The sequence below is a fragment of the Buteo buteo genome, chromosome 6, assembly GCF_964188355.1.
Source record: "Buteo buteo chromosome 6, bButBut1.hap1.1, whole genome shotgun sequence".
Classification (NCBI taxonomy): Eukaryota; Metazoa; Chordata; class Aves; order Accipitriformes; family Accipitridae; genus Buteo; species Buteo buteo.
Window position 1 is genome coordinate 42,152,574 of NC_134176.1, and position 24,870 is coordinate 42,177,443.

Consider the following 24,870-nt stretch of genomic DNA (forward strand, 5'->3'; position numbering starts at 1 on the left):
TTAATTGTTATGGCTCACGGCTGCCTAGTCACCAGTGATTCAGCAGGAACTTCACCTTCAAAACATCCTGATTCCCTCTGACACTCCAAAGCCAGGAAAGGAAAAAAACTCATGGATGAGAAACTAGGGATAAAACCCTGCCCCAGCAGAACTGGGGACAGGCCATCTCCCCTGCCTTGCAGAATATCCCGTCTCTCCTCCAGCCTGCAGCTAAGGTAGGTGGAACAGTGAAGCCTCGCAAAGCAGCAGCTGTGTATACACACAGTGAATTGCCTGTCAGCTTGCACGTCTGACAAGCTTCAAAGGACATAATACACTAATGACAAATGCATGTGCACACACATATATATGTGCATAGGTATATATGCACACACATGCAGGCTGATGGCTGACTATAACACACACACATATACATAGAGTCCACATTCCTCCCTCCAAAACCACTCACTTCCCCAGGGGCAGGGAAGCAATGCCACCAATACACCTACATGAAGCATTAAATCAACTGGGATAGGAGTAGGAGTTGCAGAGCCGCGTTTTATTTCAGCACTCTTGGCAAACGCCCACTGAACATTGCAAATGAGCACCAGCCCTGGGGGCTAGAGCAATGGGCAACTGATGATAGGAAGGCTGGAGGAATAAAAGGATCACTGAGACAGTTCATGACAAGAAAATGCGCTGATCAGTCAGACAGGAGAGACTGAGAAGCAGTAGAAAATGGAGCCTTGAGCAGCACTTGGCTGGTCCCAGGTACGACCAAGAGAGATGAAACAAACAGCCAGAACACGGCTGAAAACCTGAAGAGCTTTGCACAAGGCAGGGAATGCAACTTTTTCCAGGATGGATGCTACAGAATCACTGCATGCTGTGTTAATTATTGAGAAAGACCTTGTCTCCATATGCTGAGGTCTCCTCCCAAAGTTATGGCTGTCACGGGCAAAACAACAAGTGGAAGAGAACAACTCTCCGTCCTGACAGACCAGCCAAGACACCTGCTTTGGGGATCTCTTGCTCCCCAGTTGTGCTCCACCCCTCCACTTGCTCTCAAGAGCCAGTCCCTCTTCCATCAGCATCTGGCTGACAGCCCCAGATTTGCCATTCTCAGCAGCAGGCTGTAAGCTTCGTACTGAGTCTGAAAGGCCTCAGGCTTCCTGGGCTTGCTCGCTCTGAACTTTTCTTGACCTGCCTGTAGCTCTGTTTTACTTGGTTGAGCTGTGACAGCAATTTCTCTAACTGACCAGGTGTCTATGGCTAATTTGTTTTGCCTCTGTTTATCTTTGTGTGCTACAACCACAGTTTTATATAAATAACAGTAACAAGCAGTTATTTTATGTAGACTGAGATATTTACAGCTAACACAACGATGTAGTGGAGAGAAATGCAGGCATGGTATGATAGCAGAGGCCTTGAGAAGTGGAGATGCAGGGATGCAGCGTAAAGGAGATGCAGAGGAGAACAGGCATGGGATGATAAGAGATGAGGCACATGCTTGGCAGAGCAGACCCCACAGCTGTGAGCAACTCACCCATGGTCCGTTAAAGAAATACTGACCTGGGGCTGAACAAAACAGGTTTTAGGGGTAACAAAGAAAACAAAGAAATAATATCCAGCATGCATGAAAGACACCATACATAGTGAATTCAGAAGCATCGTGGAGCTGCAGACCAACTAAGAAAGAGAAAGGTGTGAAAATGCGTTAGCAAACATAAAAAATGACCCAGGTGGACCCTGGAGTGAGGAAGAATCCAGCAACATCCACATCATTCTCCTCCTGGTGAAGGACTACAAAGGCTGAAGATTTACGGTGCTACCATCCAACAACTGAATTTAAGATCCAGAGGAGCAACACAAGGGTGAGCATAACACCAGGAAAAATGAATAGAAACAAAGAAATGTGTTACAGCTTTAGTTGCATTATCACAATCACTGAGACTTTTTCTATATAGAAGCATTCAAATGCGTTATTATTCTTTCTTTTTCTGTAATAATTAGTGGTAAAATGATTCTTTGAGTGTTAAGCATTCAGTTATACTAACAATAAATTCTTGTCTTTTTTTATTTGTACACACACACAGCCCGCATATATAAGGTGTGCTTCCTCTTTGCCCATAAACAACACTGAGCGTAACAAAGCCCAAGGGGAGTGCCTCAGGCACTGCAAACACACAGATCTAGGGGAAGAGGAAGCAATGAAAGACAAGTTGAAGAAAAAAAAAGAAAAAAGATTTTAAAACCCCAGGCAAATAGCAGTTCAGAGGGAAAGGCAAGAAACATAAAGAGAAGCAAAGTTTACAATAAAATTCCTGCAGAATAATCAAATCTGCCATCAAGCGCTGAGCAAATTCAGCTCTCCAGCCCAAGAGTATAATGAGAGAAGATGGGAGCTGTCTCTGAAGGCATCCTCCTGGGAGCAAGCAGCTCCCTGCAGGGATTCACACACCCAGCTGGGCTTACACGGGAACATCTGGCTCTACACTTCAGGTCTGCACCGACTTCTCTGCAAGAGCAGTTCCCACCACACCACAAAGCCTCAAAAGCTGAGTGTCTTCCTTTAAAATCAAGTCCCCAAGGAAAAATATATCCCGCTTGCAAACAATTGACCAACACCTCCATTTCCAGCAGCAAGCGCAGCCAGAGTATTCCCTCATTGTGCCTGAGCAGCTCGGGAGCAGGGAGAAAGATCTATACATCAAACCAATCATCTGGGGCAGACGAACATGACAGCTCATGGCAGATGCCTCAGGGCTTTAATTGTTTCACCATGAGCAAGCAGTGTACTCAATATTAAAGTGGCACCCATCAAAGGACCAAAACAAGAAGTAATACAATTTAACTCTTTCCCTGTTCTTATCTAATTAACCTTTTGAAAGAAGTAGACTGAGGCAGGTCTGTCTCCCAGCACCCTCCTCAGCACCATCTCCCTTCAGAGGATGGCCACGCAGAGGGTAAGGAAGGCGCTGGGAAGGCCCCTCCAGTGCCCATCGACCCGGCGTTGATCTCTCCTGCATTCCAGAGCAGATGGCAAAAGCCCCCACTGCGGCAGAGAAACTAGAGCAGCTTTTCCCCTTGAATGCTTCAGTAAGCATAATCCTCGCCATATCTCTGTAAGAGTGTCAGAGGAAAAAAAAAAAAACAACCAAACCTGCTTCTTCAAAAGCACAGAGTTAAAGAATCACCCACTCAAATGGTCAGTTGTTTTCGGCTCCTCTAGGCACAAGCAAAGCTCACAGGTGCCTCGGGCAGCAGGGCAGCAGGCTACCAGGGCCAGCAAAAGGGCAAAAAGCCTCCTGCCAGCCCTGCCTGTTCAGAGCCCTACAAGGTCAGGCTGGCAGATGCTGAAAGAAGGGGCAGGGGGAAACCTGCTTCTCCCCACAGCGGCTGTCGGTGCCACAACCCACGAGAAGCCTGCTGTGGCTCCCGGGCCCAAATGTCCAGAGCTCTTGCTGGCTCCCTGCCCCAGTCCCACCATTCCTCAGAGCAGGAACAGCTCAGACATTGCCACATTGGCAAAATTCATTTCTGCCTATGTTATCTTTTTAGAAGCCTTATGACAGCTCTGGCTCTAATGGAAGATGAACATTTACCGCTGCTTTGCCTGTATCTCAGCATAATATAGAGCATTTTAAATGCACCAAAATTTTCAGAGTAGCTAATGAGCATCAGTTGTCAGGAGACCTGAAAAGACAGCCTTCATGGAAGGAGAAGCAATCATGATAAAACTCAGTTTTGCTTTCTCATATATCTACATCTCTTGTCAGAGAAACGTGGCCAGGTTAGAGTCCAAGACTAAGAGGCGTTAGGTCAGCATTGCAAAAGCGGAGCAACTGACACCGAAGGCAAGGAAGCAGCCGGTGTCAGCTCTGGCGATCCTTGACTGCCAGCCAAAAGAACCGGGTTCAGGTGCACAACAGGGTGGTGCATGTGTGAACGCATGGCACGGCACGGCTTCCAGCACTAGCCTAGCGGGGAGGGCTAAGTCCTACATCTGGTTCCTAGGCAATAGTCAGGGTACGTCTGGGCATGCTTACAATAAACAAAATACACCGCTCCTTGGCACTTCTTAGCTATCCTAACATGATGCTCTTTCACCTTTAACTTGTTGCCTTTCTGACACCAAATGAAACCCAAGACCATCTACAGTGCCAGATCGTCCAGGAAGAGGAAAATGACTGGCTCCCTGTTCTTAACACCTGATGATGGGATATGTCCTTTGGACTGCATGTACTTCTTTTAAGTTAAACTCTACGATTTGTGTCAAGGTTGCCAGGAGACACGGTGCCTGTTTTGAGATTCTTAGAAAGGGTGGAGCTCAGCTGAGGCGGCTGGTATCTCATTTTCATCCCAGACTTTGCTATTCAGTTCCCATTCCCCCCCTCCCCGCTCTTATGCAAGCTGAGGACTTGGCTCACAAGCAAGTCGTGTTGCTGCACCAAGGCACTGGTTGCTAGGAGGTAAACTGCTGGAGAGATACAGAGCAGGTAGAGGAGAGAGCAGGTTACTACCTGCAGGTACACAGGTTTTTGGGCACTCCTGCTCTGTGCCATCCCCCTCCTTTCTCAAGCAATGGGCAAACCCCAGGGGCTTGCAGAGCTTCAAGCTGAGAAAAGGCCTATATGTTCCAAAATAGCCAAGGCAGCGTGAGCTTTGCAACCACTCTTCTTCCCTATTTCATTAGCATGCAATAGCTTTCCAAATCTGTCAAAGCTTCCCACTTGCAGAGCTCTACCAGAGTGTTTAGCTCTGTTATTAAATAAAGTAGACATGCTTATTCTCTCGCTTCAATTTCTTTGCGCATAAACTGCAAGTGACCCTCACCACGGGACTGGTTTGGGGGGGTTTTTTTGCCTTTTTTTTTTTTTAAATAGTGACTTCCCTTTAGTTCACATGCTGGTTAATGAGATCAAAGCACAAAGCAACAGACTAACCATCTACATGGGATTATTTCTAGCTTGCCTCCCCCCAGTTTAAAAATCAAATCGGTACAATTGGCACAGGGAACGATTGAGGACAGTCAGCATTTCTCTTAATAAGGCAGGTTATAGTCAGATATGACCAATATAATCATTAAAACAGCAACTGCTGTAGGTATTCTGACAGGCATGATAACCTCTCTCCCATTGAGAGAACTGGAATATTTGCCCTGGAACGAAGATGGAAGGAGTAACAAACATGTACTATATAGTTCTCCTTAATATGGTTTGTCAGGCAACCCAAACAGCAGCAAACTCCCAGGACTCCTTCAAGAAGCCCTACCTTTCCCTGCTCGCAGCCTCAGGAATCCAGCACAGGGAAGCTTCAAGGGAAGTTAAGTGCTTTTTCTTTGTCACGAGAATTTTCATTGCAGCCTTGCAAAGATAAAAGCATTCCCATTTCCCTGCTCACGCTTTCTTCATCACTAACATTTTTGGCAACAGCAAGAATCCACACTCACATAACCTTTCTTGAGGGCTCAGCTAACACTTCTGGCCCCCCAACACACACACTGCACAGGCAGTGCCTGGACCTGCCACACCAGTTGTGTAAGGCAGTGTGGGACTGAAGCTATGGAACTAGACCTGCCCTACCCACACTACTAAACTATTTACGGCTCGCTCACAGCACCGTAGCATCACACAGGGAAAGAAACCCCTTCTCCAGGATTTCCATCACTGGAGGTGAGAGCACATTCATGCTGCCTGCATGCATGCTGCAGGCAAGGAGCCTTCTTTCGCCCAGAATAAGGGTCCTGCAATTTATTCTTACACTAAAAACCATCCCCAACTTCATTGTCAGTTGCTTATAGTTAACACAATTGTGTGCCACACTGTGGTACTGAAGGGTTCAAAGGTATATAGTACAGGAGAGGAGAGGGGTAGAGCAAGAAAAGCTTTTACTTACTTCTTTGAAGTAATCAAACAAATTTCGTGTAGAAACGCTCTGATGTTCAAAAAAAAAAAACCAAAATGCACAACTGAAGAGATCCCTATGCAACCTCCATCCAATTTCCTTCTACAAAACCATCCTGAGAGCATCTCTTTCCACTACCGCCCCATTCTGCTCTCCTCTCTCTGTCAAGAACTGGGCTTGCTCAGTGCTGGCAACAGGTACAAAGGAGGACACAGAGGCAGTGGAGTTGGCAGCATCTGGTGTTCTTTACCTTAATCACGTCCTTAACTTTCTGTGCATATACCTACCACAATGTCACCCAAGCTCATGTCCCACGCGTGGAACCAGCTGTGGGACGTTCAGCAGGAGCAGCGCACTACAGAGGCTCTTAAGAAGCAGCACAACATGTCTTTGTGGACTCTACCACCTTGAGGGCTAGCTAGTATGTGATGTTGGGAGAAGAGCATCCAAACTAGCAAGAGTAAGGATTGCTGTACAAGACGGCACTTTTTAAGTCATCTTTTTTTTTTTAAGTCATCTGTTTAATACCCAGCACCTATTATCTAAAGCTCAATAAGGGAGAAAATAGAAAACTGTTACACTTATTTTTAGAAAAAGGTGCAAGCTGGGAGAAGCAAAGTGATTTTCTCTACCATCCAGTCCCATGGCAGATCAAAAATAGAGAAGAAAAACTCAGTTCTCCATGCCCTACAATACATTGCCTCCTCCACATTGCTGGCTTTTTTCAGAAAAGTCTTCCTGTCCTTCAAACTCTCACTATCATCCCAAATACAGAACAACATACTTATGGTGAGACCCCACCTGGAATCCTGGGGTCCAGCTCTGGAGCCCTCAGCACAGAAAAGACATGGACCTGTTGGACGGGTCTAGAGAAGGGCCACAAAAATGATCAGAGGGATGGAACACCTCTCCTGTGAGGACAGGCTGAGAGAGTTGGGGCTGTTCAGCCTGGAGAAGAGAAGGCTCTGGGGAGACCTTATAGCAGCCTTTCAATACTTTAAGGGGGCTTATAAGAAAGATGGGGACAAACTTTTTAGTAGGGCCTGTAGCCACAGGACAAGGGGTAATGGTTTTAAACTAAAAGAGGGTAGATTTAGACTAGATATAAGGAAGAAACATTTTACGATGAGGGTGGGGAAACACTGGAACAGGTCTCCCAGAGAGGTGGTAGATGCCCCATCCCTGGAAACATTCAAGGCCAGGTTGGATGGGGCTCTGAACAACCTGATCTAGTTGAAGATGTCCCTCCTCATTCCAGGAGGTGTTGGACTAGACGACCTTTAAAGGTCCCTTCCAACCCAAACTATTCTACGAGTCTATGATTTTCCTGTCCCCAACCCTGTAATTTGCGGGGGGGGGAAGGAGGAGAGTTACAAACTCACCTCTGAACTGAACCCAGTTTTCCGCTCAACTCAAAGCGAGGTTGCCCACATCCCAAGGAGATGTTCTCAGGCAATTTGTTCTGGGGAAAGGCACCTGCTCCCGCTCATGCACTCCCTCTCTCCACAGAATTCCTGGTGAACAAATTTGTGAAATGTTTCCCAAAATGTTTCATTGCAACTGGACCACTCCTTTGGAAAATTCTTAATTTAATCTAAATGTCAAAAACCCTCTGGCAACCTAAACAGGTCAAGGCTTCCTGTTGTGGCTTTTAGGGGTTTGTTTAGGGTTGTTTGGGAGTTTTTTTGTTTGTTTTTTAAACAGCAGCAAACTCTGCTACCAAGGGTCACCAGACTTCAGCTTCAATTCATCCCTGAGCCTAGAGAGCAGGTACTGCCTGTCACCACGGTGGGTCCTCCCACTGGAAGGGTTGCAAGGAAGCACAGACTGCTGCTCCTCACTTGGCAGGGCTGCTGTAACGACACCGGGATGCAGCAGCACGCTCCTACGCTGAGCACAGCTGCAGAGTCCAGCCCTTTCTAGGTGCCTGACGTAAAGGAAGAAGCATGGAAAAAATGCGCTTTAAAGCACAGAAGCGTGGATGAGCACAGGCTCACCCCAGATAGGATAGGGTGTACAAAGGAAGCACTTTGGGAGAAAGGGCTCATATCACATGGCTTCTGCAGACAGATGGGATAAACAGGCACGTTGGTACCTGGTGGCTTGAGGAAGGATGCCATATCAGACCTACTGCTGATGACAGATCCTCAAAGAGTAACTGTGGGACAAAGCGTCACATTTCATCTCTATTTCTCCCGAGGCTGTTGCAACCAGCTACAGAACAGCAACCCACCCCTCGTAACATGAAGGCTGGATTGACGTATGGCACTTTGGAGAAGCAACCAGAAGCTCTATGTACATCAAAACAGCAGCTCTATGTATAGCAAGATGGCAGCTTGTTTTAAAGGGAGCTGGCAACACCAAACGTCAGCGCTGCCCTGACTAGTTTTTCAATATCAAGTGCGACACAAGGTGCAACGTCACACAGGGTCTGAAGCCAAGCGTCCCACAAGATTCCGGCTGTCCACCACAAGAGCTTCAACCTACTCCGCTCCTGATGAAGATGGCATTAACCACCTCCCCAGCCAGCGGCTGAGCTCTCAGAGCCAGACTCATGCTCCCAACACCTTCCCTCCAGCAGTCTGACAGCACCCCGATGCTGCAGTCTTCGGTGCATGCCACACAGACAGCAGCACTTTTGGCAAAGACTTGACACAGTCTCCCTCTCATTTAGTAAGCAGCTTTTCTGCCCAGCTATTTTGAGGCTTTGTCCTATTTTTCTCCCTTCTCTGCTGGGCAGCAAGTTTGCTGCGGTTCTGGAGCTTCACGGCTATCCCATTATTTAAGATTCTACCAAATGCTACATCCTCAGTTGTTTGTCACAGGTAAAGATTTTAAATTAATTAGATGCGACAACAAAAGCACATACATACACACACACCTGGGGGCTGGCTGATGGAAACTTGCGGTGGGTTGACCCTGGCTGGATGCCAGGTGCCCACCAAAGCCATTCTATCACTCCCTCTGCCACCTCAGCTGCACAGGGGACAGAAAATATAACAAAGGGCTCATGGGTCGAGATAAGGACAGGAGAGATCAACTCAACCAATTACCATCACAGGCAAAACAGACTTAACTTGGGGAAAATGAACTTACTTTATTGCAGATCAACCAGGGAAGGGTAATGAGAAATAAAACCAAATCTCAAAACACCTTCCCTCCACCCCTCCCTTCTTCCTATGCACAGCTTCACTCCTGCATTCTCTACCTACTCCCCCCAGCAGCACAGGGGGACGGGGAATGGGGTTTACAGTCAGTTCATCACACGTTGTCTCTGCCGCTTCATCCTCTTCAGGGGCAGGACTCATCACACTCTCTCCCTGCTCCAGTGTGCGGTCCCTCCCACGGGAGACAGTCCTCCATGAACTTCTCCAACATGGGTCCTTCCCACAGGCTGCAGTTCTTCACGAACTGCTCCAGCATGTGTCCCTTCCATGGGCTGCGGTCCTTCAGGAGCACACTGCTCCAGCGTGGGTCCCCCGCAGGGTCGCAAGTCCTGCCAGAAAACCTGCTCCGTGGGCTCCTCTCTCCACAGATCCACAGGTTCTGCCAGGAGCCTGCTCCAGCACGGGCTTCCCACGGGGTCACAGCCTCCTTCGGGCACCCACCTGCTCCGGCATGGGGTCCTCCCCAGGCTGCAGGTGGAGATCTGCTCCACCATGGACCTCCCTGGGCTGCAGGGGGACAGCCTGCCTCACCATGGTCTTCACCACGGGCTGCAGGGAAATCTTGGCTCCAACGCCTGGAGCACCTCCTCCCCCTCCGCCTTCACTGACCTAGGGGTCTGCAAGGTTGTTTCTCTCACATCTTCTCACTCCTCTCTCTGGCTGAATTTTCTGTGCTGCAGCAACTTTCCCCCCCCCTCTTAAATCCGTTCTCCCAGAGGCGCCACCACTGTCACTGATGGGCTCGGCCTCGGGCAGTGGCAAGTCCATCTTGGAGCTGGTTGGCATTGGCTCTGTTGGACACAGGGGAAGCTTCCAGCAGCTTCTCACAGAAGAGCCACCCCCCTGCTACCAAAACCTTGCCACACAAACCCAATACAAAACTGCCTGGAAGTTGATTTGACAGGCTTGACTCCATTCTGCTAAGGACTTAAACCAGGGGAATTTGCCTGCAGCTCTAGGTGATCACTAGTACTGCTTTGTTTGCTTCTTCATCTCCTCTTCTGCCAAAACAAGTGAGACGGTTCAACTGGATCAATACACAACCGTTCGGCAAACAACTCTACTTTTCAGGTGCAGTTTTATTAGAGACATGGATTCAATGTGGAAGAGTCTCCAGGACTCACAAAAAGGGAGACCAAGCAAAAACTAATGTAGAAATTATTGCCTAGCTGTACAGGCATGTGGAAACAGCCCAGACAACTAAGACTGTGCCTACTCCATTAGGCAGGGTCTTTTCTGTCTGAAGCGCAACGATGGGGATTCAGGCGTGGACCCAGCTGCTACCTACATGGGAAGAGGGCAATTGCTCCAGGACTGTATGATTGTTACCTGTTAATCTCACAGGCCAACAGCAAGAGAGAAGGGGTGAGGCCATAGCCCCCTTCAATCCACCTCTGCAAATTAAAATATCAAAGTTACCATTCTTTGGCCTGAGAATAAAGCACTGTTGCAAAGGGGATCTCCATTCTCTTGTCCCAAGCACAAAGAGTTTGCTCACTTGCCAGAAGCTAAGACTGGATTGGCCTTCCTCAGCCCACCTTCCCTGCCTAATCTACATTAATAAAAGCAAGGAGTGAAAGGAAGTATTTTACACTTCAGATCTTCATGCCTTAGTGCAGATATGCTCCTTTCCCTCCAGTGGGTATTTAAGAGGGACATTTAAGAGTTAAACAAAGCATCCCTGCTTCTTTCTGAGAGATCTGCTATTGCTGGGGAAGGAAAAGGGAGGGAATGGTTTGGGTACTTTTCATCATCTTTTTGGACACCTTCAGGACACTGAAACCTGGTGTTGCTCCCTCTTGGCACAGCAAAATTTGTTTGGTTTGGTTTGATTGCAATGGCCCAACTCAAACCCAGCTGCAGTCACAGCCCTTCAATTCAAATCGTGTTTAACAATCTCAATGAAGGGGATTTTCTTACCTTCCTCTCCAGGTCCACCACTACAATTGTGCCACCTGGAAAATCTCCCCAGATAGCATGTACAAGCACAGCAGCCTCATGCAAGAAATGCATTAACAACAGTCCAGATTCCTGGGAGACAGGGAGGGGAAGAGGTCTAACCCTTGAAAGGCAACTGTCCCATTTTAAAGAGGACTAAGCAAGCTGTCACTGGTGTGGCCAAAGATGCTGAAATTTGCTTTGAACCATAGATGAGAACTTCTCTTCATTTTACGGTATGTTTCCACAGTCTTTACAACAACGCAGGATTCTCCTTTAGAAAAGAACATACAAAGGCGGCCCAGAAACTCTCCTTCAGAAGCTTGAATAAAGTAAAACTGAAGGAGCCAGCACAAGCAGAACTGGATTTATCTACTGGCAACCCAGCAGTTCAAGTATTTCAATGTTCCTCTACCCATTTAAGCTGCATTTGGGATACAATCCAATAGCATTAATGCTAGGGAAAAATTAGTAGAGAACTGTACTTGCACAGAGCAGTAGGGCTTTGCACAAACTGCACACGTACCAAAAGGCACACTGGGTCTGTAAAGAAGTGGACTCCTTGTGTACCTACAGCTTTCTAAAGGCAACCACCACTGTGGCGTCCAAAGTGATCAATTAGTTAAGAAAAACATGCTCTGAAATAAGGCAGGAACACTTGTCATCTTACAAATTGGGATTTCATTGTCCATGTAGCCACCAATTCTAACCTGGCCACAATGGTCATAAGTCTTGAAATGATCTCAGTTCAGAACAGCATTTTGCCTTGTTCAACGGCAGTCATCTACTAGATCTGCCTCTCACAATTCATTCCTCTACCCCACTGATCAAAACCTTCCACTTTAAAGAGGAAAGAAAGAACAAGGCAACATCATGCCTGGTAAAGTTATGCAATGTTTATCCTAAATGTTATTCTTCCATTGTGGGTTATATGCAGCTTAAGGTAAAAGGAAATTGTTCTAAGCTGATAATTTATTATGTTGTCCAGTCATCTATCTATATAATGATGGAAAATAATGATTAAAACTTTCCAAGAGACTCCACATGTGGATGGGCAGGAAACCACTTAGCCTTACAGCCTATCTACTAGAACTGGAAAGAAGTATTTGGGAGCAAACCAACAACCACTTCTGGAAAAGAAAAATCCTCACTCTTTCAGCTTCCAGTGGGATTTACCACTCAGTTATGTGAGACAGCTCCACACGTGCTGAGCAGACTCCTGGCTGGATTAAAACCGATTCACTCATTTCCCGCTGTGTTCCTCCCCTTCCTCCCTTTGCTGGTCACTGCCCTGTCAGTGCAGGAGCTCACACTGGATCCGTGGACAGGGAGCCAGGAGGGGCATGAATCAGAAGGGCTGACAGAGTTAAGAGGCTTCCACTCAATACTGCAAACCAGCCAAGGACGAGGGGTGGAACAGGGGGGGACACTGAAACAAGAAGAGGCGACTGTGGCTCGATCCTGCTGCAGTGCAGGTTGGCACACAAGAGGCTGCTGCACTTATGTCCAATATGCACGGCACAGTAGCAGTACAATAAAATTTGACCCAGACAGCTGTGCAGTTTTCTGATTTTGAACACATTATACCATTTTTCACTTCTGAGTATTAGTTGTTCTACCTCAAAAAAACCTCGAGGTGATAAAGCTGAAGCAAGAACATGTCTAGGTCATCAAGAAGATCTTGCGGCAAAAAGCAGCAGGAGAAAAGACTTAATATCTTCATCTTAACTTTGATCGTATAACTCCTTCTGTTACTGTCCCTCCCTTCCTACCTACAAACAAGGGTGATTCATTCTGAAATGGTACAGAATATGGGGGCATCCAAATCATTGGTTCAGCAGATGTACTGCGCACACACAGAGCTAGCCAGGGGATTGTGTCTGTGCTGGCTACATTAATTTCTGAGAGAAACCCAAAGAAACTCATTTCACTATGTCTCAGAGAAGATTCACTATATTAAACCCATGTCTGCCTTCAGCAGGAGTTGCTGTATGTAAAGAGCTAAGCTAGAGAGCTGAAGATGGGGGGAAGAATATGCAAGCTGAGGCCAATCAACTCATTACATATGCTATGTATCAAATACCAATTTCCCCAGGAAGAGACACTAATGTGAAAAAAACCTGACTTCTATCAGAATGGCTGGGAATTGATGAGCAGAGCTAGAGAGAGGCTTAAGGTGACCAGAACATAAGAGAACAGCATTTAAAAGACATCACACACTGAACAGCACAAAGCCCTACTTTCTGGCTCCTATGCAGGAAAAAGCACAGGCTGCTCCCCCAAACAGGCATGTGCCTCACATGAAGACAAGGTTCCCAACCAGCTATCATGACCAACTGAGAGCAAAGGAAAGAAGAATGAAGAGGAGGAAAATAAATCAGTCAGTCATACCAACCTACAAGGCTTAAAAACCAACAGCAAACACAACCCCAAAACCAGATAAGCTGACTCAGGCTATCTGAGCAGCTGGTCTAGAATTTAAAAATTGATAGACGTTTCCCCCCCACTTTTTATTTTTCCTTTTTTAATGCTAGTCATCCTCAGAGGATTTTCTTAGCTTTGTTTCCCTTCTTGTTTCTAGGATACAAAACCTCAACTAGCTACTGAAAAAAAAAAGAGAAAGAACAAACCACAATGAGAGGAGAGTAGGGAAAAAGCAAAGGGGAAAAAAAAGGAGGACATAGCACCAGTCCTGCCACAAGAAGTAAAAAATTCAGTACATTTCTGTTTCCCCCCCACTCCTCACTGCATAACCCTAACAGCAACTTTGGGTTTATTTCACTTGCCAGCATAAGAGCAGGCAAGTGCAGGCAGCAGATGCAAGACCTTCAGAGAGGATGTAATTTTCTCTCCTATGTTGTCTTATCTACCAAGACAACACCCTTATAAGAAAGCAGTGGCCTAGAATATCTGCAGCACTCAGTGCCTTTAGCCTTTATGGCAGCACATGAAAAAAAAAGCCTCCTATAACACAAGCATCCCACCAAAACAGTACCAGGGTCAGCACAGCTGCTATCACACACTGCCAGAGCGAAAGCCTCATTAGGATCAAAGAAGAGAAAGGATAAAAGGTTCAAAAGCCAGTGAGAAGGAAGGAAAATAATAATGTAACCCTCAGCTCTTTGGCACCACTGTGGAGTTGGAATGAACTTGGGTTGCATTAGGAACTGCTTCTTTCAGGAGATTCAGAAACTTCTCAGGAGATCCAGAAACCCCAGGAAAGAGAAAATACAGAAAATTACTTTAGGCAAACTAGAGACCAGAGTTAAGATTCTGCTCAAAGAACGCCAAAGCTTCTCATGCACAAGTTCTCATTCACATATGCATTCATATGCCTGGTGGGGATGAAGTCAGGGTGCCTGGGGCAACTGTTTTGATCTTAACCAAATGAATCTAGGTATGTTGAAAGTGTTCTTAGGAAAATATAGAGTTGTTACACAAATTCAGCTTTTAGGGGTAGGACAGACTGGAGGAGCAAAGCATCTGCACGTCAGGATTGCAAAACCTCAGTAGATGAGCCAAGGGCTGAGGAAATCACTGGAGTACCTGGAGCACACCTAAAGATGTCCAAGTTGCATGGACAGGTCATGAAGCAACTGTGCATGAGCCATACCCAGTCTGCTACATCAGCCTCATGTAAGAAGCTTGGGTGTCCAATATATTCAAATAGAAACAAAAATAAACAAAATAACATCAATGTACCAGAAATGCCAGGATTCTTGCAAATCAAGAGAAATTCACTGGAAATGAGAATGGAGGAAAAAAAACAAAACCCAACAACAACAAACTGAACTTGCATCAACTTAGTAAGGTCTGTAACAGTATCCCTTCTCATGTTTTGACTCCTTAACTAACATTAGTTTTGTTAGAGATTGTCTTGACTACAGCAAATCACAACAGCATCACGAAACAGGCCAGCTGTGGCACAAAAGCAGCAAGCCATTAAACTGTTACAACACACACCTAGTATATTCCATAGGTTTCCTGTCCAGGCCACGAGATGCTACCACCAACAAGTAAGAACAGGAACTCCCCTGTAAAGCCCTAAGGAACCACATAACCTTTTAATTACCGAAAAGAATCCCCAGGTGTCCTCATGCTTGATTAAATCAATGTTAGGCATGCACAAGCTCATCAGAGGACATCGCTAGTAACAAAACTAATCTATCTTTAGCTATGCAAGATCCCAAAACATGTTTACTACACTTGTTTTCTCTCCCTCCTTGCCCTCTTCAAGTGTGAACATATTCAGTGTCAGAAAAGATGCAGAGGAAGAGGCAACACACACTGGAATATATTTGCCTGGCTCCAGAGAGTTCAAGCATAACGGATGCTGTCAAGTGCAGATGTGGATCGCAAATTGCCTGCAGTTTAACAGACTGCCCACTGACAGAAAAAAAGAGGCAATGGGCAGAAATTAAAACACAGGAAATTCCATTTGAACACAAATGAAAAAGAAAAGAAAAAACCCAAACACTCCACTTTTGTTTTGTTTTGTCACTGTGAGAGTAGTCAAACACTGGAACATGCTGCCCAGAGAGGTTGTGGAGTCTCCATCTTTGGAGATATTCAAAAGCTGCCTGGCCATGGTCCTGCGCAACCTGCTCTAGCTGACCTTGCTTGAGCATGGGGGTTGGTCTAGGTGATCTCAAGAGGTTCCTCCCAACCACAACGATTCTGTGATTCTGTGAACTGGGATATCACCAGGATGGGCAAAAATTTCTAGCCAGTTTTACTGACCCCATCTCTCATTTTGGCCACAAACGCAGAATCGTTAAGTGTTGCTAGCCCGTTTCTTGTACACTTGCAAATGTCACCTACAATTGTTGTGAAAGTTCCCTTCTTCTAATTCCAGCTTTCATGTCTTAAGAGATGTCCTTCATGTCTTGGAGATACTGCCCTTCCTCTTCTCCTTTAGCTTGCTGACCAGCAGAATAAACTAGGTCAGAGGAAGAGCCAACCTCATATGGACTTCTGCAACCCAGCCACTTGGAGTATCCCCACATAGTGCTCATTAGGCAGTGAAGGCTTTTCCTGAAGAGTCATTCTTCTGTCTTCCCAATCTGTTCCCACTACAGTATCATTTTTTCATCTAAGTCATACATATATCCCATCTCAACAGCCACACTTCCACTAGCAGGGTATAATGTTTTTCCTCCCCAGCTTTTCAAAATGCCATCTGTTATGAGACCTCTACCTGCCTCTTTCACAGTCCCTTCAAAAATTTTCAGGGGCTTCATTCTTTCAGACAAGTCCCATCCCACAGATCAGCAACAATGACATGCTCTGCTCCTCCATGGACACGTGCCTTTGGGTGAGCTCTACCTTCAGCAAGATCAGGATCTGGGCCCAGATGTCTATGATTTTGCTAAACATGCAACTCACAAAGCCACCTCTCCAGCCCTCAGCTATCTCCCTCTAGGTAACTCTTTTGCTGTCCATCAGTCTCCTTCTGGAGATCTCTATTTGGACTTAGACTGCAGTTGATAGAGGTGTTGCACTCCAGAGAACCCACATGCAAGGGGCTGTCAGCCTGAAATCTTTCTCTGCATTTGGATGAGGAACACAGTAAGTCATAAATTGCAGGGCATATACAAGAAGGCTTTTGTCAATTCATTGCCAATTCAGGCTTTTGTCAATTCATCACCTGCTCCATTAGGTACTTGCTGGCTTGAGCATTGCATGGAGTTATGTTTAAGTTCACCACACTACAGAGCATGGTTAAAAAATCCCACAATTTAACACCCAGCTTAGAGAAAGAAGAGGAAGAGGGGTTCTATTAAAAGGGATCCCACTGAAAATGGACAGGTAAAATGCAACCCCTCTCCCTTGCCAGTTACACTAACAGTGCTGAGTCTCATCATTCTTTGGTGTTAAAAGACTAAAGAATGGTAAATAGCCTCCCTGTAGAAGACCATAGCAAAAACACCCTGAATCTTTATGCTGATACATCAGTCTTGGTTTATCTTAGCTTTGAAGAATGTGGTTAGTGACTCACCCTGCCGGATAAGCAACGAGGCCAGTTCTGGGGTCGCAGGCTAATCCTCTGCCTCCCGACACAGTTATCCCCAACACCTTCTCCAAAGTCACCTAGTGCATGTGAAAAACAAAACAACAAGTAATATGAAATAAGAGTGCAGTTCAAATGGACCCATAGACAGATGCTGATCGTCTGGTTCACGCTGGCACTGAGAAGAATCACCTTAAAATGTGATTCCCAAATCACAAAACCTTAAAATTCACTGACAAGCACCCAGGTACAGAAGCAACCCTACTCAGTTTTCAACATAAGCACAGTAAAATACTGCTGAGCTACAGAGGAGTTATCAATCCACTGATTACTTTGTCTATGCCAGAGCATTGCAAAGCACTGCAAAGACAGAGGATTGCAAGCAGCAGATAGTATTGGTGAGAAGCTGGAATGCCCATTCCCTGCCCAGCGATTCCCATCCTCCCAGCAAGAGCAGCAAACCAGTTTCTTCAGAGCTCTTTCCCAAAAATTGTTTCCAGGTTGAGCCGTTCTCTTTATTTCCTCCATCCAGTGGCAGGTGGTTCAGCCTGGTCCCAGCCCTGTATTTCTAGGAACTGAATACTCATTTTTTCCCACATTGCTTGAATTGGAAATCACATCCAGTGGACCAGGGCATCCCTCCCCAGGAATCTCGAAAGACAGAACAGCTTATATGACTGGGTTCACAAGCCCACATACCAACGACCCATGCAAGAGACCATAATCCAAAATGCTTGCTTTGTCCCCTAAGCAAATCTCCCTCAACTATTTTTAGGAAAATAAAAGAAATGCAGCTGGGAAGAGCTACTTGGAAGGTACAAAGATTCATAGCCATGCCTCTGTGGCAAGAAGCCGGGAAAAGCAAAAACAAAAGGGGAAGGGAGGGGGACAAACAGACACGACACAATACTTTGGGGAGCACTCCCTGGCAGAGAAAGCATCAGAATTTAGCAATTAACCCAAAGCAAAAGGTTGCAGTGGGATTACACTGCACAAAATTTGGTCTGTGGCGTGAAAGTACTCAACCTCTGAGCACAAACCAGTTCTCAGCCCTGGGGTTGTTTTGACCGACACAAAATTATTCTCTTTCCTTTACATTTGCACAGCTTGATTTTATTTATTATATATTTGATGCGTACATTCCTCCTCAGCCATGCTGTCCCTGCCAAACTCATGGATTTTAATGGGTCACGGTCTTCTGTTTTTAATTATCATCATCTAAGTTGTATCTGGTTAATGCCTTAAGGGCATGGACGTGGCATAAGAAGTTACTATTGTAATAATTACTACTATCTTTAATAGCTGCCCTGAAAACGAACATCTTGTATTTATCCCAACATGGTGCACAAAAGGCAGGGGCAGGGCAGGTTCCCCACGCCACCCTGACCACACAGCTTACCAGACCTGAGGAGTTCAGCTATAGGATGAAGAAACAAGGTGTCACTGAGCTCATGGCCCAGGTTACTAGAGACAGGGACAGAAGTAACCCCACACAGAGAATCACCTTGCTTCAACAGGTAAAGCAGGGCTGAGGTGCCACCACTTAAAGCGAGCCATCCATGCTTTAATTAGTTCAAATTTGGCCTGCCTTCAAACCAGTGACATGGAACGTGGAAGATTTCATATCCCAGTCACTGGAACAACTTCGTCTTTTTTTCCCTTTTAGTAATAATATACCCCAGATACTTTGAGACAGTATGAGAGGACACCAAATTGTCCCCTTCCCTAGCAAAATTAGTATCTCTGGCAACATGGCTTTTACAAAAATCCACTGGATTTTTGTTTAGTATAAGAACGTACAATTAAAAATCCATTTACGAATCCACTGGTAACGAAAGGAAATAGTTTTGTTCCAACATTAAGCTGGAACAAAAATGTTGGGGGGGTGGGGGGCGGGGGAGGAGTGAGGGAGGCTAGGAGGATATCCACTCTTCCAGGCTTGATGACAATACTTCAGAACACATTCATTTTTAAAGCAGCCTCACAAATGCACAGAAAGAAGAACTCAATGCTTCTACTGCTGACATTCTAGCTCGTATCAGCATTTCCCAACCCATCAAACTAAGAGAGGTTTAAATTCCTATAGAAACTGCATTCTTGACAGCGAAGGAGGAAGTGGAAGAGACATGTGCCATTCAAGTGCTCCAATCTAGATAAGGCACCAATTACTTGATGTTGTCAGCAAACATCAATTTAGCAATGCTGTGCTTACGCTGCTCAGCACAGGCTTTAGCTCAGGCTGGCTGTAATTGCAACTACCCTAAAAGGCACTACTTGACCTTGGCTATGCAGCTATTCAGCAGCAATTCAGCAACCTACTTTCACCAATAGGTAAATTTTTGCTCTGCAAGGATGTATATCGAGCCTCTCAGTGTGCAGTCTTACGCCAGAGCTGAGCTGATCTCACAGCTACCTGCTCTGGAGGAGACAGTTCCTTCCTCCTCCCACTCAGCCCAGTGATACCCCCCACCATTTCCCTCACACCAGCACTGGCATGGCAATTGCCTGACCAGCAGGGAAAACCAGCAGAAAAACATGTTGTAGTTTTTCTTCTCTGTTTGCCAGTCTGGTGAAGCCACAGGATGCTCAAAGCCAGGGAAAAGAAAACTGTCTCCTTTCACTGGCAACTAGATCAATCCAGCTGCACCTCCAAAACCCACCCTGTACTCAGTGTGGAAAAATCTCCCCCCTTCCTAATCTCTAAGAGGGAAATAAACCGAACAAGAGCACTGACTTACCTTGGCACCCTCACCCCACCAACAGCAAAATGTCATGCCTGCTCCGGCTTCCTCTCTCACTCTAGTGCCTGTGGAGGCCCCATGCTGCTCTGCCAGTAGACTGTTTGTGCAATGCTAGGAGGTGGAAAGTCTACCTATGGTCTGCACACAGCTTGACACAAAAGGAGTAGCTTAGTCTTTGGGTCCAATTTTTCTACTACCGCTGAGCATCTTCTGGCCTCCAACAGATCACTCGTTCCATTAGAAAAAGACAACAACTATCAAGGCCATACCACTGGTATTGATAGACCTAGTGCCATAGAAACAGATACCTGTGTCCAGAGACTCATAACCAACTTTCTGAAAAAGACTCCCCCTCTTTTGCTCCTAGTCTTAGATTTAAAACCTTCCTAATGTGAAGAATCTGAAGGGCAACCCCATAAGCCTACCCAATGGATGGTCTTACAACACCTCCACATGATAATCCTTGAGTATTAAAAACAACTTGCTTCAAAAAGGTGTACGCACAAATTTTGACACTTGCAAGCTCCACTCCCACCACCCTGCCCACAATACACCACAGCTTTATCTCCATGACCAACCTCCAAACTAGGTGACATTAGGGCAAGAGATAGTCAGTCACTTGTCACAAAACTTGACAGAAGAATGAAAAACATTTCAGAGAAAAAACAACAGGCAACAACGCAATATAAACTGGATTCCTCTCAACTTGCCAGCTAAAACGAAGAAATTATAAATATAGTTAATTAGGGCAGAAGTACACCAACTTTAACTTCCTAATCTGGAATTAAGATTTGTCAGCAAAGGGCAAATTTGTAGATACAGGTCTGCCATCACCCCACTTCTGAAGTTACGACTTACAACAAGGTAGGAACCCACTTCCTTACGTGGGGAGTGCAGTCTCCCAGTCCTACACAGCCACAACCACTGCCCTGTCTCCCAGGTGGTGCTTCAGCACATCTGAATCAGAACCAAATTCCCTGACACACCTTTCCAAGTCTAAACTGAGCTAACCACTGGACCTGGAGAGCCCCCCTCCAGATCTGAGGCACCATGTTTGTTGCCAATGGCTCCCACGTTGGTCCAATTTGCTTCCCACCGCCGTCAGACATGTCACTGCTTGCTCAGGCCTTCACACGCAATCAATGGGCCACCTCACCACCCTCATCCAAGCCTGGGAACAACTGCAAGATTAAACCTGTCATTTTGTGCGCCTAAATTAGAGGCGCAGAGAGGAGACCGGCTATGCACATTTGTTACTTCATCTTGAGGCTTCTATTAATAGTATTTGGCACTTTCAGTCAAGGTTCTCTACGTGATTTGTGAGTGTTGTCGAATCGATCCACACGCAACGTGCTTCTGCAGCTCCCTTTGCGTTGCCACTACGCCAACTGTAACCACCCCATCTCCATTCTTTTAAGGTCAACTTTTTTTCAAATTTGGAGGCTCAATTCACACTCTTAGGCACCAAAAACAGAATCAGCTGTGCAGCTAACACCTGTCTTGCAAAACCTGACATTCACCTGTTTTACAGGCTTAAATCTAAATTTGGCTGCTCAGAGTTGCACAAACATGTAAAGAAATTTTAGTGCCTAAGCAGATCACTTACCCTGCTCCTTCCACATCACATCCCAAGATCATCAGATAGTTCCCACACCTGGTAGGACAAGACCAGCAGAGTCCTGAATTGCAGGACTTGAGGTACTGACAGGTATCCATGGCAGCCAGGCTTCTCTCGGGCACGGTTCCACACAGCACGAGGGGAAAGCCCACGCTTGCACGACAAAGCCATGCCACCTCTGCCTTACTACTGAGGTGCAGATAATCCTTTCGGGAAGGCTGGTCTAAACAGCCCCTGCCAGCCTTGTTTGTATTTTTAGGAAACAAGATGCACCACTAGCTGCTCCCAGCTCTCAGAGAGCGAGTTTCGTACTTACATGAGCTCTTCCTGTTGTTTTGAGGAAGATACCACGAGCAATTGTTTCCGCATGCTAAAAGGACAACACAGAGATCCTTGAAGGATCAGCCCAACTTCAAGCCCCTGCAAACACTTTCCTCCTTCCCATCGTTTGCATCCCTTTGAGACCACCTACACTACAAAGCCACACAGGACGTACAGGAGGCACTGTGGCCTGCACATCTAGGTAGCGTGCTGCTAGCAAGCAGTAGTAAACACACCCAGCACAGTAATAATTTCCACCAAAACGGGTGCCAAAGGGGACAACCTAGTCCCAGTGACAGTCCTGCCTGACCTGAGCTCACAGGTGCTCTCCCTACAGCTGTGCTGTTCTACTACTGAGCCACCGCTGCTGGGTAGGAGCTCCTGTGTCTGTGCCTGCTTGCCCACCAGCAGACTTCTGCAGTCTGGCTTCATCTTAAAGAACGAGAGGAAAAGAAAATTTCAGGAGAAAGCCATTTTTAATACCAGGCATCCCTCTAAGAGTTGCAACTGTAGGCTGAATGATGCTGCTACTCACCCCATCATCCTCTCCAGGCCCGCAAAAGACTAAGTAGGCGTTCAGTAGTATTTCAGCCCCTCTTCCCCATACTCAAATACTTAAGAAATTAAAGTTTTCTGACTTGATCACCTCACTTCCTGCCTTCTAATACTATCCACGTTCTCTTCTGGGCCCAAAAACTCATCATTCTCTAAAAACACAATTTATTTAAGCATGGAAATAAAGCAGCAAAGCATTTGAGAAGACACATGCAACTCTCCAGTGCTCAAAAGGACCACTGAGGGGAGAAAACTGGTGTTACTGTAGAGGGCTGCCCATCTGTCCCAGTACCTACAGCATTAGGCAGGAGACTACAGCCTGGGAAAACCATGTCCAGCAAGCAGATGTGTCTGTTCCGGACTTCATGAGATTGGCCATCTTGGATCAGACACTGGCATCTAGCCCTCAGTCCTGTTTCCCTTTGCAGCCATAAGTGAAGGAGAAAAGTCAGGAAAAACAGTATCATAAACAAATACATGGGTAAAGTTTAAGAGTAGGGAAAGCAAATTTGATTCTCTCAGCTCCTGTCAACCTCCCAGTCTCAAAACAGATATTTGCAGTTTTTAATCTATTTCAGTAGAGTTCTCTACCATGAACTTACCCACTATGTCTATAAAAGCTTAGCACTCACAACATCTTTTAGGAAGGAACTCCACCGGTCTGATATCTGTTGCAAGAAGGACCATCTTTCTTTGCTTGTTTTAAACCTCACTTCTATTAGTTTCATTTGATGTGCCCTAATTCTCGTACAGGAAGAGAGAGTGAATAGTCAATCCCCACTTACCATCTTTAGGTGGCTCATGATTTTGTAAGGAGCTATGCTATCACCCCAAATAATCTGTGTTCCAAGTACAAGAGTCTTCACTTACTCAGTTTATGGCTCTCCTGAAACTTATTTCATATCTTTGATCAGCTCTGATGCTCTTCTGTGAACCACCTTCCAGGTCCACTATATCCTTCCTGAGATGAAAAGGAAACACCAAGACTACATACAGCTTTCAAGGTGTGGTCACAGCAACTGTTTACAGAGCAGAATGATAGAGTCTTCTGTTTTGTTCTCCATTCCTTTTTTCCCATTAATAACCTACACTCAATCTGCCTTTTTGACATCTAAGATCAGTTACAGGCAGCAGCAAGGAGGTTACCCTGCTCAAAGTCACGGATAAGAAGTCCTGCTGCTTTGCACTCAGAAACTTAGCCCCCTTTGTCTCCTCTCTGCTCCCCTATGCAAAGGGAAATCCTATTATTGAATCAACAGTTTGATTTCAACTTCCCCCTTCCTCTCCATGCCTTTGTGAGCACTTATTCATGAACAAGAGCATCCTCAGAGGGAGTTCTTGCAGCAAAATTATTCCACTCAGTAGAAGAATGGCTACTTCAATAAAAGTCCACACGCAGATAAGTTCTATTTTAAAAGCCTTCCCATGGGCCTGTGTCTAACACAGTTAACGTTTGAATCCATTTAATTAACTAGCAGCATAAAGTCAGCATGAAAAGACAACATCCATCAGAGTTCATCTATCATCCACTGCACAATATGCCTGCCCTCATCCCTCTCCTGCCTGCATGTGGTCACATTAATAATGTATGTGCAAAGGCACATGCTCCTGAGAAAGCAGTGGACACAGAACTCCCAGAGATATATAACCCATGAGGGTTACTTTGGAAAGCCTTCCCTAGCATATCAAGTAATCAGTTACCATGCTGTCTGAGGAGTGGCTACATAATCATCTGTTCTTTTGCCTTAAAAATAGTGCTTCTACGGCTCGACTTGAGACCCCAATACTCTTCAGTGCCAGCAATACACTGACACAGGGAGCTCCAACATCAGTTGAGTTTCACAACAGCACTGTGGTTTTCACATCTGTCTCCCTATATTCTGCTCCCAGAGTTTTCAGCACTGCTACCCACTCCAACTCTTTCTGTGCTGCAACACAGCAAAGTCCTATCAATGCACTCTGGCATCCAATACGTGAAAATGCATCGTAGCTGTACATTGTCAGCATCAGCATTTAAGAAATAGCTGTCTGCTTCTTACATAAGTGAAATCTGATAGAGACCACCAAATTTCACAGCTGGCCCTGTTTGTACATCTCTCCTGCTGCCCCTGAGCCTGACTGCAAAAAAAACACGTTTAACCTCCAGGGACCAGCACACGAGTTGTAGGCTCTAATCCATCGTCTGAACATGCTGTCTGATCTCCTGTTACTGCTGCAGAAAAACAAAGGCTTGAAGTTTTACATTTAGCTCTGCTGTGCTTCGTTTGGCACGTTAAACACAGAACACTAATTACAGTATACTATTCTACTTAAGGGGCTTTCAAAGCCTTCATTTCAGGGCTTTATAACAAAGCTGTGAAATACTCATTTTGCACTTGAGCTTGACATGCAAAGGTCTGGCTTCGGCCCAGGTTCCTCTGCCTGTTTGTTTTTTCAGGAGTTGGGGTTTTTGTTGTTGGTCTGGCAGAGGGAGGGCTGAAGACGGGTGGATGGAATTAACTGCAGGGGATGTTTGACTTAGAAGAGCACACAAACAACAAAACCACTCAGCTCCACAGTTGGTTTCCGTCCCTCACCTACCCAATGCCTCCCCTTGTTTTTGTATGTGCACAAAGAATATGCACTTGTTAAAAT

At 45.9% G+C, this 24,870-nt stretch overlaps 1 protein-coding gene across 5 annotated transcripts in view; it reads right to left on the minus strand.

Moving 5' to 3' along the window:
* The window catches only part of MAPKBP1 (mitogen-activated protein kinase binding protein 1), a 107,712-nt gene that overhangs the window by 59,897 nt on the left and 22,945 nt on the right, over positions 1-24,870 (minus strand). For all 5 annotated transcript variants that reach the window (XM_075030672.1, XM_075030668.1, XM_075030669.1 and 2 more), the window contains one exon: positions 16,990-17,081. In XM_075030672.1, coding sequence (XP_074886773.1) covers positions 16,990-17,081 — 92 coding nt within the window. The remainder of the gene's footprint in view (positions 1-16,989; positions 17,082-24,870) is intronic.